General features: G+C 36.5%; 1 protein-coding gene across 1 annotated transcript in view; it reads left to right on the forward strand.

Annotated features, from left to right (window-relative positions):
- Positions 1 to 14,634, forward strand: part of LOC139691411 (TWiK family of potassium channels protein 12-like) — a 39,708-nt gene that overhangs the window by 17,277 nt on the left and 7,797 nt on the right. Inside the window, exon 4 of the mRNA XM_071589209.1 lies at positions 4,487 to 4,571. Within this exon, the coding sequence (XP_071445310.1) occupies positions 4,487 to 4,571 (85 nt within the window). The remainder of the gene's footprint in view (positions 1 to 4,486; positions 4,572 to 14,634) is intronic.

Genomic DNA, 14,634 nt, shown 5'->3' on the forward strand with positions numbered 1-14,634 from the left:
AGTGATAGTGGGTCCCTGTTGTAAGGTGATTATGATAATTCAAATTATGAACCACATAATAAATAGAGTTTTTCAAAAATTCAAAAATTTATGTTTGAAAAGATATGATGTGCATTGTGTGTACAGGGTTCGTCCGGAAAATAAGTGTGCTGAGCTCAGGAAAAAAAATTTATTACACTTTTACATATCTTAAGCTAATATTCCTCAAAATAGGACCCTTGTGAGTCGATACACTTGTTCCAGCGGTGTTCCCATTCCTGGAACGCTCCCGCGAAGGCATCATCGGGAACCTCTCGAAGACTCGTCGTCGACCTCTTCTCTGCCCTCCACGAACATCTTGTGCCACCAAAAGATCATGTTTCTGGACATGGCTGACTCCCCGTAAGCCTGGTTAATCATACCGACAGTTTCGGTAGACGATTTCCCAAGCTTTACCGCAAATTTGATGGAATAACGCTGCTCCAAAAACTTCGGCATCGCGTTCTGTGACGTGGGTTGAGCGTGGAGGTTCGCGTTAACAGAGCTCCTCACTACACCACAGCTCAGAGCCGACTGCCTTTTTCAGCATCACTTGCCAACATACCCCCCTCCAATCGCAGCCCGTCAGAGCGGTGCTGGGCATGCCTGGAGCGGCGCGCCCAGCCCAGGAGTCAGTGCACTTATTTTCCGGACGAACCCTGTATAGAGAAAAACACACCTCATTGTTGAGGGACAAATTGGAATCTAAGGCAGAAAAAGGTCATTCTACCGAGTATGGTTTCTCAGAATAGAAAATCCCCCTCTGCAGGTAATCCCTACGTTTCACTTTAAAACTACCAACACTTTCAATTTCTTTCCATGATTGAGGTAAATTCTTAAATACTTTAATATCCATTTCCTTGGGTCTACCTTGTAAAGCTTTGGTTCTCACACATTCGTAATGTATGTACAAAATTGTCTGTAGTGTCTGAGTCCTTGTGTTATAGCCATGCACATCACTGTTTAGAGTGAATTAGTTCATGTTTCTTTTATCACTGGTAATTAAGCTTAGAATAGATATGCATAGTTGAGGAAATAATTTAAGGTCCTTGTAAATTGGCTGGGGTGGGTAATCATATGGTTTCCTAGAGACAATCCTGACTGCCCTTTTTTGCAGCTTACAAAAAGTCTGTGATGAGTAAGAATATCCCCAGAAAGGAATACTATTGACATAATGTGAGTTGAATTCACCATAATAGATATCCATAATACTGTTTTGGCAGTTTTGTGCCTGAGTTATCATAAAAGATAGCTTGTGGAGCTCAATTTGTTACAAGAGATGTAATATGTTCTTCCCAAGAGACGTTTGAGCCTAATTGGAAATCTAAGGATTTGATTGTGAAGACTTGCTTTGTGGATTTACCATTTACATTCACTAGTAAACTCTTATCAAACTTTTTGTGGGAAAAGTCTCTCATTTTAGTTTTTTGGTGATTAAAGCTAATGAGATTATCACTGCACCATCTGTTTATGTGAAATGATACCATTCTTGAATGCAGAAACTGATTATCTGATGAATTTGAAGGTATGAGGATGTTTGTAGTATCCTCTGCATATAAAATTTGTTACACTCCAGGGATACTAGTCATAGGTGATGGCAGGTAATTTACATATACAGGATGTAATATCAAAAAAAGGGCCAGTCCAAAGATGGACCCCTGAGGTACACCTAAAAATGTATCACAAACATTGGAAGTGTATTTGATCCCATCCACTATGAGGGTGACTCCTTGACGATGATAATTGCTCCTGGTACGGTCATCTATGCCAGATAGGTCGAAGGCCTGGAGCCAGACAAAAGGTAGTCAGTGCAGCATTTGTTCCTCAGTGAGGTGGCTGCAAAGGTATCTGATCCCTGTGGGGTGGCCATTTAGTAATAGTGTCACCTTAAAGACAATATTGAGGAAGGCGATGGGAAACCACCTCAGTTATTATGTCCAAGACATTTATGATGGATAGTATAGAGAAAATGAGTCCTGGCAACCTCAGAACTCAACCCAATCAGAACCGTATTGTGGCCGGCAGTGGGAGAGGCAAGGCTTCTATGGTCATCATCTCACGAAATCGCAAAAGGATGGAGAGCTGGGGAAATAATTAATTAGGGGATGATCAGTTTGGGTTCATGAAGGGGAGAGGCATGCACCATGCCATTTCAGTCATGAAATCTCTAATCTAGAGGAACAGAATACAATCAGGACGCATTTACCTGTTTCTTAGATTTTGAAAAGGTACTTGATAGGGTGATTTAAGAAAAACATATTAATATATTGCAGAAAATATGGATTTTATAGAAGAGAAAGGAGGCTAATCCACAACCAATACATCTCTCAGACTGCTCAGGTGTGAGTGGCATATGAGTGGGCAGTGATCAGGTGGGCAGTGTTAGGATGAGGTGTAAGGCAGGGTTGTCCATTATCAGCTGTGGTGTTCAATGTATATGTGGAAGAAATGATTAAAGAGGCAAGGCAAGAACTGGAGATAGGAATGGAAGTTGCTGGGGCATTCATAAAATCAGTTAGGTTTGCTGATGACCAGGCTTTAGTTTGTCAGTCAGGCAAGGGATTGCAAGCATTGCTGAGTTCATTGGAAATTCGGTGCAATGGGTATAGAATGAGAATAAATGTAAATAAAACAAAGATTATGTAATTTTCCAGAAAGAGGAAGGCTAAGCTAAACATTGAAATAGGAGGGCAAAAACTAGAGCAGGTTGAATGGTTTACGTATTGCAGAAGTGTTTTGGATCGAAATGGTCAAAGTAAGATGTAAGGGGAAGAATTGCTCTAGGCAAAGAGGCTTTCACAAGGAGGGAGTGATGACAGAGGTGTTGAGGAAGGATATTAAGAAAATACTCATTTAAACTTTGATATGGAGCGTAGTTAGGTACAGCTTGGAAATGTGGTCAGTGAAGCAGGATGATAGAAGTAATTCTACTTTAGGAGAGAATTGCAATAGGCAACGAGGCTTTCACTAGGAAGAGGGAGGTGAAGGCAGGGATATTCAGTAAGGAAGTTACGGAAAGACTCGTCAAAACTTTGATTTGGAGCATAGTTATTTACGGCGGAGAAACATGGTCACTGAAGCAGAATGATAGATGTAGATTGGAGGCTTTTGAAATGTGGGTGTGGAGGATGGAGAAAGTGAAGTGGACAGCAAGGAAATCAAATGAGGAGATACTGGGCATGGTGGGGGAGGAGCGGGGATTGTTAGGAGAAATCATAAGTAGGCGGAGGAAGAATGCGGAGAGGAAGAGGGGCTTGTCGTAGAGTAGGATTTTAGGTTGTGTTCTGTTAAGAGAGATACACACATATGTAAATATATATACATATATATATATATATATATATATATATATATATATATATATATATATATATATATATGTGGGTCGCGGTAGTCCATGGGGTAGAGCGTTGGACTGCCGACCGGAGGGTCCCGGGTTCCTGGGCAAGGGACTCTGGGCACCTGCAGCTCCACCCAAGCTATGTGATTTTTCGGGTACCAAGTCTTCCTGGGAAACCATAACCGGCACAGGGAAAGGAACTGGCCCCCTACCCTGATGTATGAATTTCACACGCCATCAGGCTTAGTACTGGGTGAACTCTACCATCACCTACCAAACCGACCTTCGGGTTGACTACTGTGTTTATTGTTTAAGCTTAAAAAAGTTTCTTTGACTTGGACTTGAACCATGGGTCTCCCACTTGCCAGGCCAATGCTCTTAACCACATGAGCTATCAAGGAACAGTAAATTACGCTGAAATCTGTGGGAGGGTTAATGCAACCAAGTGCCCCAATTCTTTGGCCAGTTGGCATTAGGGAGCCATTTCATCCATCAAAGGAGAATGAATGTAATAGGACACAAGGGGAAAGGATAGCAGCAAAAGCACTCATACTATTCTATAAAGGGCGGGAACATTGCATTTCGTGGAACTCATAGCCAGAAGAAGGAAAAGATCCACATTGACCAAAAACAATTTCAAACAGGGAAACAAGCGTGTTTTCGTCTTAGAGTGTATTTGTTTTTGTGTTCACCCAGTACTTAGCCCAACAGTATGTGAAATTCACACATCAGGGCCAGTTCCTTTCCCTATGCTGATTATGGTTTCCCAGGAAGATCTGGCACTGGAAAAATCACATAACTTGGGTTCGAACTAAGGGTGCCCAGAGAGGTATCTTTGGGAATTGGACTCAGGCCCTCCAGACAGTAGTGTAATGTTTTGTCCTTGGACTAACATGGTCCATATAAATTTATGAAATGTTTTATTCGTTATTTTAATTTTGTAAAATTTTTCCTCCCCACCTCCATTCACTGTTTTCCCCCCTCCTTTTAAAAATGGTTTATGTAGGCTCCACTGTGTCCAGTTTTTGGTTTGTGTTTCTTTGTCTTTTTTCTTATGCAATGCATGTTATATTTTACTGAGCAGCAATTAATTCTTAAATAACATGATTTCTCCTTTACTCTAAACAGTTGGGAAGAGTGGGGCTTCTTTGAGTCCTTTTACTTCGTCTTCATTTCCATGTCGACGATTGGCTTTGGTGACTACGTTCCTCAGGTACATTCTTGATGATACATGTAATTAGCATTTGAATACATTAGTATTTAGACCCTAATTTTAACATTAAATTCTCATGCTTTACCTTAATTGTAAATTTTAACAAAGTATGTACTTATTCTGAAAATGTTATGTATGAAGTCATCTACTTAAATGATGTTTATATTTTGACATAAATTTCGGATAGAATACTAATTTTTACTTTATTTTTTTAACAGTTTACAATGTTAGAAGATAGAGGTACAAATAATAATGATTGCAGGCTTATCTTATCTTTCTTGCAACCTTCTATCTTGAGGAAAAATTCAAGTTTGTGGCTTTGACATTTCCCTCTAAGTGCCATGTGTTGTTTTATTAATTGTGGCTTACTATATATTAAAACAGTTTTAGTACTATTCTCCGAGGTGAGTTTAGAGCTACTTCTGACCTTTTCAAAATAAAAATTATTATAATGGCACATGATAATAATAATAAAAATACTTTATTCATTTTGAAAAATGGTACAACCATATTAAATGTCATCAGTATAAATATTATTTAACATATAAACATAAGTTCTTAGATGTAATGAAGATTGTCACAAAAGAATTCATCCAATGAGTGAAGTGGGTGAGCAAGTAACCAGGTATATACCCTATTCTTGAAACTCTGGGTACCGTCTGATTTCATGAGGAGGCAGATAGTTATACAGTCGTATTTTCATATTATGAAATGTGTTGTAAGTTGGTGATAATCTACAATAAGTAGTATTTAGATTTGATTTACCTCTTGTGGAGTAGTTATGGACGTTAGATCTTAATTGGTAAGTTTCTATATTGACTTTCACATGAATAAGAGCCTTAAAGATATATAAACTAAATACAGTCATGATGCCATACCTTATAAAAAAAGGTTTGCAGGAATCATGTTGTGGTATATTAGCAAGAGAGCAAATAGCTTTCTTTTGTAATAGCAAACTTTGTTTAACATGTGGGGAATGACCCCAAAACTCAGCACCATTATTCAAATGGCATTGAAAGAAGGCATGGTACAGTGTTAAACGATACTCATTGGAAAAGAAAGTTGAGCTTTCTTAACATATAAACAGCTTTACTCAGTTTATTACAGGTCTAAGTTTTGTGTCAATATTAATTCCTAATATTTTAACAGTTTCAACATCAGTTATTTTTGATTTAAGACTGCACTCAATATGCTGAGTTTTGTTAGTATTTAAATGTAAATGATTAACATCAAAGCATTCCTTAGCCTATCTTTGCCTAGTGCTAGATCGTACCTTTGCATCTTCTAGATGTTGAAATTTTTGTGTCATCCGCATATAAAACAGATGCAGGTTTCATATAGCAGGGCAAATTATTAATCATGATGATGAAAAGTATTGGGCCAAGCACCGAGTCCTGTGGTACTCCGCATTTTACTTTAAGAGCTGTATATCGACAGCCATCAAGTTCAACCAATTGGTGGCGATCATTCAAATATGACTTCATTAGTTTTGGTGTAATTCCCATAATACCATAATATTCTAGCTTTGTTGGTAATATTGAATGATTAACACAGTCGAAAACCTTACTAAGATCACTTAGTGTCACAGAGACTGACTCCTTCTCCTCAAATGCATTAATGACATAATTAACAATGGACTCTGCTGCCAAAATTGTAGATTTCCCAGATTGAAAGCCATTATTAATTAATTGTACCCTTGGGGAATATATTTAAACTAATGTTACATGCAGGAGTTTTCGTATCCCTGGGAGAAGACTAGAATGGATGAAGGATTTAGTGTGTAGAAATAACTTGACTTCGCAAGAAAGTACTTTATGTGTCTTTTTTCATAATAACTTAGTGATAAAAAGGAACCACCCAATAACAATTCAACATTTTAAAATTTCAAAGAAAGGCTACCATTAATGATACCCTTAGATTTTTCTACGTAGTTGGAACACGTGTCAAGAAGAAGTAGTTTTCTTATGGAATTTGGTATTATAAATATTTGCATAAAAATTGAAAAGGTTAAATGCAGGAACCTACTGCCTCCCCCAGATGCTCAAAGTGGAAACAATTGCCCAAATAAGACCGACTTCCCCAATCCAGAATTTTGAGCACCTTCCTGACTACAGTGACCCTTAAAGCCTCCATGGTACAAATATAAGAGAAAGAAAATAAATATGGTATACCCTCATGAATGCAAACAATTGAAAAGTATTATATGTGGCCTGAGGGTATGAGTCTCAATTCATCAGTGGATCATAACATTATTTCATGTTTTAGTATAGCTGCCCCATGATTATACATGTGTTAGTTACTGTGGAGTTCTGGTGATGTATACCTGAAGTTAATGATATAAAAATTAAAATGAAAATCTTCACTTCCATTGATGTCTTTTTACTTGATTTGGGGCTCCTTTCAATGGATACTAGACAGGAATAACGTAAGCTTACCCTGGGAATCATTCATTAAAGCAACATGGCTCTGGCTGTATTATCTCTTCCCTACAAGTCAGAGCAACAAGACTTCAGTTCTTATTATTTTGGTAACAAGTCCTTGTTAAATAATTTACATCAGTACTAATGCAAAGTAAGTGGAGAAATAGTGAGAACTTCAACTTGAACAGTTGGCACATTTTTGCCGTTGTTAGAGAAATGCAATTGTCTTCCAGCTTCTAGAGTGATTGATTTATTCATTCAGAAATGGAAAAATTATGTATCATGAGTTTAAATGGAAGTAAAAATATTTTTAAAGTTAATTTAAACACTTAATTCTAATTTAAATTAACTGAAACTAACTTTATTGGTTTCAACTTTTAACTTTACTATGTAAACAATATATTGCATTTAACTTAGCTGAGATATCCTTTCAATTAACTTCCACGAGGTGGATATGTCTCATAATATATTATCTTCAATGAACTGCTGAATTCTATACAAGAAGCCATTTACTTATTTCTGAACCAAGGGTAGTACTATTGCCTCCCCATTTCTTTGACTCACCTCCAGTGAAACAGTGGAATCTCAGGATTGTTGTCTTACAATTAATTTAATGGCAACCACAAGTATTTCTACTAAACTGCAGGTATCGTAAGTGCTCTTTATTGAGGAAGGAATACTCAGTTTAATTGTGCCGAAGCATCCCTGCACATGGACATCTCAAAAGTTTGGAAATTTGACTCTATAATTATGTGTTATTATGGCAGCAGCATACGTAAATTTAATGGTATAACAGTTTTAATAGTCTGTGTTTTTTTCAATATGTTTTTGTCAAAATTTTTACTAAACCCACGGAAAAATACTTTTATGTTGCTTGTGTTTTTCTAATCTCCGTTAAATAAAATCTGTGAAAGATAAGGTCAGCCTGTATTTGTTGCTTGCTCTTATGTATTTGAATTGAGATGTAATGTGTGGTGAAGATTTTTAGAAGTGTTTTTCTGTCATTTCATGCGTTGACCTAATCAAAATACAAGTCTGATAGTGTAAGTAATCTACATTTGTACTAGTGGAAACAAAATGACATGCTGAATGCTCAGCTTAAATATTTTTTCATGTATTTTCAAAATAGATCACTATTCATGTACAGTAAACCCTTGTCAGTATGAAAACTGGGTCAAAAAAAACTTCCAGGCAAAAAACCGTATTCCCTGATGGAAATGATTCATTCATCCGAGAATGTTCAATTCTATTGACAAAATGTTTGGTCTTACAAACAAGATTGGCGAGAAGACTTTTTAATTTGTGCTTACAAGGGTTTACATCAGTAAATGGCAGTTTCACATTTATTATTAAATTTCTCTTTCTCTGAACTAATCGCTAAGCTTTATTAACCTTATGGCTTTTGTGCATTGCATGTCATTTAGTGCAATAGAATAACATGTCAAAATATGCTTAAAAAAGGTTAAGGTAGTACATTTATATACCAGTACCTAATATAATCAGTAGTCCCTTATGTAAATCAATTTTAGACAGTTATTAATGCACATACAGTAGGCCTGGCCTCATTATGATGATAAATTATAGATTTAGATTAATGAAATCCATATTTGATGCATATTATAATTTTCTAGACCTATACAGTGGTGCACATCTCTTGCATACATGAATTTTCCTATATTACTTCAATGAAAATATACAAAGCGAATGGTAACTACGGCCGTATAAATGTAATGGGAAGAGTTCACCCCAGCCGTACTCTTATAAATGGGCAAAGGATGGGTGGGGGATATTGGAGAAAATAGAAACAGTAAATCGATAAAAATTATAAAATTAAATAATTAACTGAAAATAAGACTAACAATAAATATAGTAAAAAACTGAAAATATTTGAAATATTTAAATACCGCAAACGGTTAGAACAATGAAATGGAGGGGGGGAAAATAAAAAAAAATTAATTTTTTGAATACTAAAAAAGTGAAAATTAATCACGCATTCTCTAGCTTGGATGTACTATGCAGCAGTGATCCTTGCTAGTCGCATACACTCTCTCTCTATCAGGGCTTACGAGAGGTTTCCCTCTGCGTCAGGGGCCACCCAATCACACGTATTGAAATAAAATTAAGAAATATAATAAACGAAAAATGATCACGCGCTCTATAGCTCGGATGTACTATATAGAAGCCCTGATAGAGTGGGAGTGTATGCGACTAGCAAGGATCACTGCTGCTTAGTACATCCAAGCTAGAGAGTGCGTGATTATTTTGCCTTTATTATTATACGTGTGACTGACGGGCCACTGGCGCAGAGGGAACCTCTCCTAAGCCCTGATTGAAGGTGAGTGCCTGTGACTAGCAAGGATCAATGCTATATAGTACATCCGAGCTATAGAGCGCGTGATCATTTTTCGTTTATTATATTTCTTAATTTTATTTCAATACGTGTGATTGGTGGGCCCCTGACGCAGAGGGAAACCTCTCGTAAGCCCTGATAGAGAGAGAGTGTATGCGACTAGCAAGGATCACTGCTGCATAGTACATCCAAGCTAGAGAATGCGTGATTAATTTTCACTTTTTTAGTATTCAAAAAATTAATTTTTTTTTATTTTCCCCCCCTCCATTTCATTGTTCTAACCGTTTGCGGTATTTAAATATTTCAATTATTTTCAGTTTTTTACTATATTTATTGTTAGTCTTATTTTCAGTTAATTATTTAATTTTATAATTTTTATCGATTTACTGTTTCTATTTTCTCCAATATCCCCCACCCATCCTTTGCCCATTTATAAGAGTACGGCTGGGGTGAACTCTTCCCATTATACTTCAATGAAGTTCAGACACCCTTAACTAACTTTTGAATTTCATACTTTCGGCTAATAATGGGAACTTGAAATAAACAAAAAAACTCGCTCGTTGAAACTTAACGACAGAAATAAGAAGTGAGATGCTGAAGGGTTTTTATGTTTCTACAATACAGTGGATCTTCGCTTAATGAGCATGGTTTATTCTGTAGTCTTTCTGGTAAAGAGAGGCATTTGTTAAGCACAATAATTTTCCCCCAATAAATTAAATACAAAAATGTATTTTACACCTCAAAAAATGAATTATTTACACCGTTTATTCATATTAAATTATATGCACACTGTTTAGGATCATGAATCATCTTCATCTTTTATTTATCAATGAAGGAACCAACCTAAAATGTGAATTTGATTTGTAGAAGACAAAACAGAATCTACATGATCAGTTTATTATTGACCATGCATTTGTAACTCTTTTTACTAGACTGCTGTCTGGAGACATTTGTTTTTGCCGACACTTCAAAATTTTGTGAAATTCCGAAGCAGCAGTATCATTAAATAAATTTTCATCATGCGTAGTCATTGCAGCCACCAGGGAAATTTTTAATATTATGCACAAAATATTATTAAACTTTGCACTAAAAATCACAAATAATATGTCTGAACACAAGGTTGGAAAAATATGTGAACACAGGAGCTAGAAGAATGAGTGCTAAATGCAAACTGAAGCCAAAGGCGTGCAATCATTCCAGGAAAACCCCTCTCCTCATCACTTGCTATGAGAAACGTTGCATGCTAAACAAATGGTTCTTAAAAATTTCATTGCTCGTTATGCAAATTACTCACTGCACGAGGTGCTCATTAAGCGAGGGGTCACTATATATGTACAAGGTGCAGTAGTAGAACTTCCCTTTTTAAAAGGGTTTTGAATCATAAAAAAGGAAGTTATGTTGCCACACACACACACATATATATATATATATATATATATATATATATATATATATATATATATATATATATATATATATATATATATATATATAAATATCTTCGAAATGGAACGCTCTTTGGCGATGCACAAATATATAGAAAAACAGTTGTAGATTTTTAGAATATAGAGACACAAAGAAAGGACACTCACAATTTGTTATTTGACGTTTCGACAGCTCGACTGTCGTCTTCAGATTCTGAAGACGACAGTCGAGCTGTTGAAACGTCAAATAAAAAATTGTGAATGTCCTTTCTTTGTGTCTCTATATTCTAAAAATCTACATCTGTTTATATGTATATAAATATATTGTAACTTGTTCAATCATCTGCTTGCAATTTGGTGAAAGAGGGAGGAGATGCATCTACTCCCATGCCTAAGCAGTAGAAACTCAATCTTAAAATACTTATTGTGGCAAATTTTCAGTCATACAAAGCTTAATCATTAGACCTGTTAAATGTGGACTCTTAACCATATGTATTGGAAATTACAATATTGCAAAGTAACAAATTATGAGGTCATAAGTTGCTGTCCATATTGACTAAAAATATTACTTCTCTTGATAAAAAAGAAAAACATTGGATTTCAAGCAGTAATCTGAAGCCACGAGATAGTATTTATAACTTTCAGAGACACGAGAGTGGTAACTTGAAATCTCCTTTGGCAACCACTAACTCACCCATTAAAATTGGATTGGTTTTTCATTTGTGCTGCGTGAAGAGTAGAAAAGACAATAGTGCCAAGCTTCCTTTGTTTTCACTGGATAAATGAACTTAGTACTTTTTCCCACAGTAAACTTTATTATACTAGCACCAGTTTCGGTGAATAGGCGACGTCATCGCGTATGAAATGTTATACACGGCCAGGAAATATGTATACTCTTACTAGGGGGGGAGGTGGGCAATGGAAGGGAAATTGTGGTGGGAAGGGGGGGCAGAGGGAAAAGGGGGCGATTGTCGGTTAGGAGGCTGTTGCGCGGGGGAGGGGCGTGGGTTTGTACAAATGAGGTGGCTGAAGGGGGAGGGGAAGAGACAATGTGTAGGAAGGAAAGTATTATGAAAGGAAAGGGGGGGGGGGGACAAAGACAAACAGTTTACAAGTACACTTTGTTGATGGACAATTAAAGTTCCAATAGAGATGAGTATCCTAGAAAGATTTTTTCATTAACCAAATGTCCCAGTGATATGAGGGAGGTCTCAGAAGAACCCAACCTAACAAAGAAGAAACAAAATTTTAGATAAAAACGTATTTATTTTTCAACATTATCTCCTTTCAGCTCTATATGCTTTTCCCAGCGATGTTTGATAAGTTCGATACCCTTTTTATAATAAGAACTGTCTTGCTCCTCAAAATAGCCATCAACTGCCAACATCACTTCTTCACTATTGGAAAATCTTTCACCACCGAGAAATTTGATCAAGTTTGCGAACATAATATAATCCAAGGAGGCTAAAACTTGTGCAAAAGGTTCATGAGGTAGCAATGCAAACTAATTCATGAATTTTGGCCATTGCAATAATGGATTTGTGAGTTGGTGCATTTTCTTGATGAAACAACACTTTCTTCTTAGCCATATGCGGCCGCTTTTGCTTTATTTCTTTGCTCAAACGTTGCAATAAGTTGCCTTAATTCTTGCTGTTGATATTTTTTTCTTTTTCAAGATAGTCAATGAAAATTTTCCCATGCGCATCTCAAAAAACCAACACCATGACCTTGCCTGCAGATGAAACGTTCTTCACCTTCTTTGGAGGCGGTTATCCCTCTTGAATCAATTATTTTGATTGTTATTTTGGCTGGGATGTGAAGTAGTGGACCCATGTTTCATTCATGTTATGAAACGACGCAAACGTTCTGCTTTGTTGGTGTGAAACTTTGCTAAGCACTCAATTGATACATCTTCACGGCACTGGTTTTGCTGGAGTTTGCGCACTAATCTTGCACACAGCTTTCTCATGTCCAAATTTTCAATTAATATGCAATGTACCACACTTGTTGAAATGCCTACCATGTCTGCTAGCTGTAGCACTTTGATTCGACGATCATCCAGCATCACTTTGTGGATTTTCTGCACCATTTCTGGAGTTTATTTGGACGACCAATGCGATGCTCGTCTTGACAGCTCGTATGGTCTCGTTTAAACTCTGCTACCTAATATTTTACTGTTTTAAATGAAGGAGCAGGCTCACCCAGAGTAGAATCCAGTTCAGCTTTTTAATTGGTTGGGCTGAGGTCTTTCCAATAAAAGTATTGTATCCCATAAGGATGACCAATATTCTCCATTTTCACAAATTCACTGAAAACGTTCGCTATTGATGGCTGCCAAACAAATACTAAACAAGGTGGCTTCTTCAAACTTGAAACATATGCTTGATAGAATGCATACTTTCTAGTACAGTGATAATTTTCTAACAATTACTGCTGTCTCTAGGTCCGGCCGGGTACTTATGGGACCACCCTCGTACACTCTCTTTTTATTTATAACTGTTCTGGCATGTCCGTTAGTTGCCTCTTTTTCTCGAGGTGAAGTATGTCAGGGACAAAGTCACTGCTATGGTCCACCTCCCGCAGGTGCTTGGCAAAATGGGATTGCATGACATTCCCATTCTAGAGATTCCGCTTGTATTCCTCAATGCATAGCTTGAATGATCTTCCCATTTGTCCGAAATAGACCACATTTCAATCTTTACATTTAATTTTGTAAATACCACTTTTTTCCATGTTTTCCACTCTGCCCTTGATCCTATTAAAAAACACTCGCGGGTAACGTCTGTGGCAGTATGCAATCCTGATGTGTCTTTTGGGAATAGGTTAGCTTTCTTTCAGAGATGTGTCGCTAATATGTTCCCTTGGGATGAACATATTAGATTCCTTGTTCGGATGGAGTGATTCTTTTTAAGCATCTTGCAATTAAGTCCTGACTGCATCCGTTTTTTGCTGCAATCACACTCAGATCACTGTACTCTCCCCTCTTTTTCACCACAGCCCCCAATACTCCTAGTTTGAGATCATATTTCATCAGGATTGAGGAGAAGGTGTGGGGAAGTGCTATATCTAATGCAGCACTTGTTAACAAGTGTTGAATAATCACGGTCAATATCACTTTACTGAGAAGATAGGCACTTACCTGTGGGGTCATCATCTAAAACAACTCAACTTGTGACAAGGGATGAAACAGATAATAACTCTCTATAAGAAAATATTTAGCGTAAATTGAATGAGAAGAGTTGAAGTGCTGTATGATAATTAAACATTACTAGCAATAATGAATTCTTACTTTGAGGATATTTCATTTGGAAATGAGTTTAGAAAACAGCATTTCTTATGGTGTATTTTAACAGTATTTTCTAAAGAAAATTCCATTTGTATGCTATGTTATTTGATGAGTGAAGTAATGAAAGAGATATTGATATCCAAAAAACAATGACTAAGTAATGCATGCTTGTATATATCATTACCAAGTTTGTTGTTTGCTTTTCTCACCAAAATATTGGAAAAACAATCAAGGTCAATGTACAGTTCTACTTTCCCACTGTAAAAAGTTTAGGGCCATTGCTTACAATCATTCAACCTTGTTCTTTCCTGCATTGAGGTCAATTTGATTGACATCACTCTGTTTTCATGGTACTTATTGTGGATGATACTTTTTGTGATCACTCTTGAATAATTCAACTTTTTTATTACAAACAGGTGTACATAAATTGGGTTCAACTTAAGATTCTACTTCAAATTAAAAAATTAAGTTGAGCACCTATGTTATGTAATTGAAACATTTTTTTCTGATTTCGTGTAAAACTCAACTGTGTAGTTTTCTCCTTTAAGTTTAACTTTTCAAAGTATTTTTCAATGTAATGTGG

The sequence above is a fragment of the Hetaerina americana genome, unplaced genomic scaffold, assembly GCF_022747635.1.
Source record: "Hetaerina americana unplaced genomic scaffold, ioHetAmer1.1.p SCAF_34, whole genome shotgun sequence".
Lineage (NCBI taxonomy): Eukaryota > Metazoa > Arthropoda > Insecta > Odonata > Calopterygidae > Hetaerina > Hetaerina americana.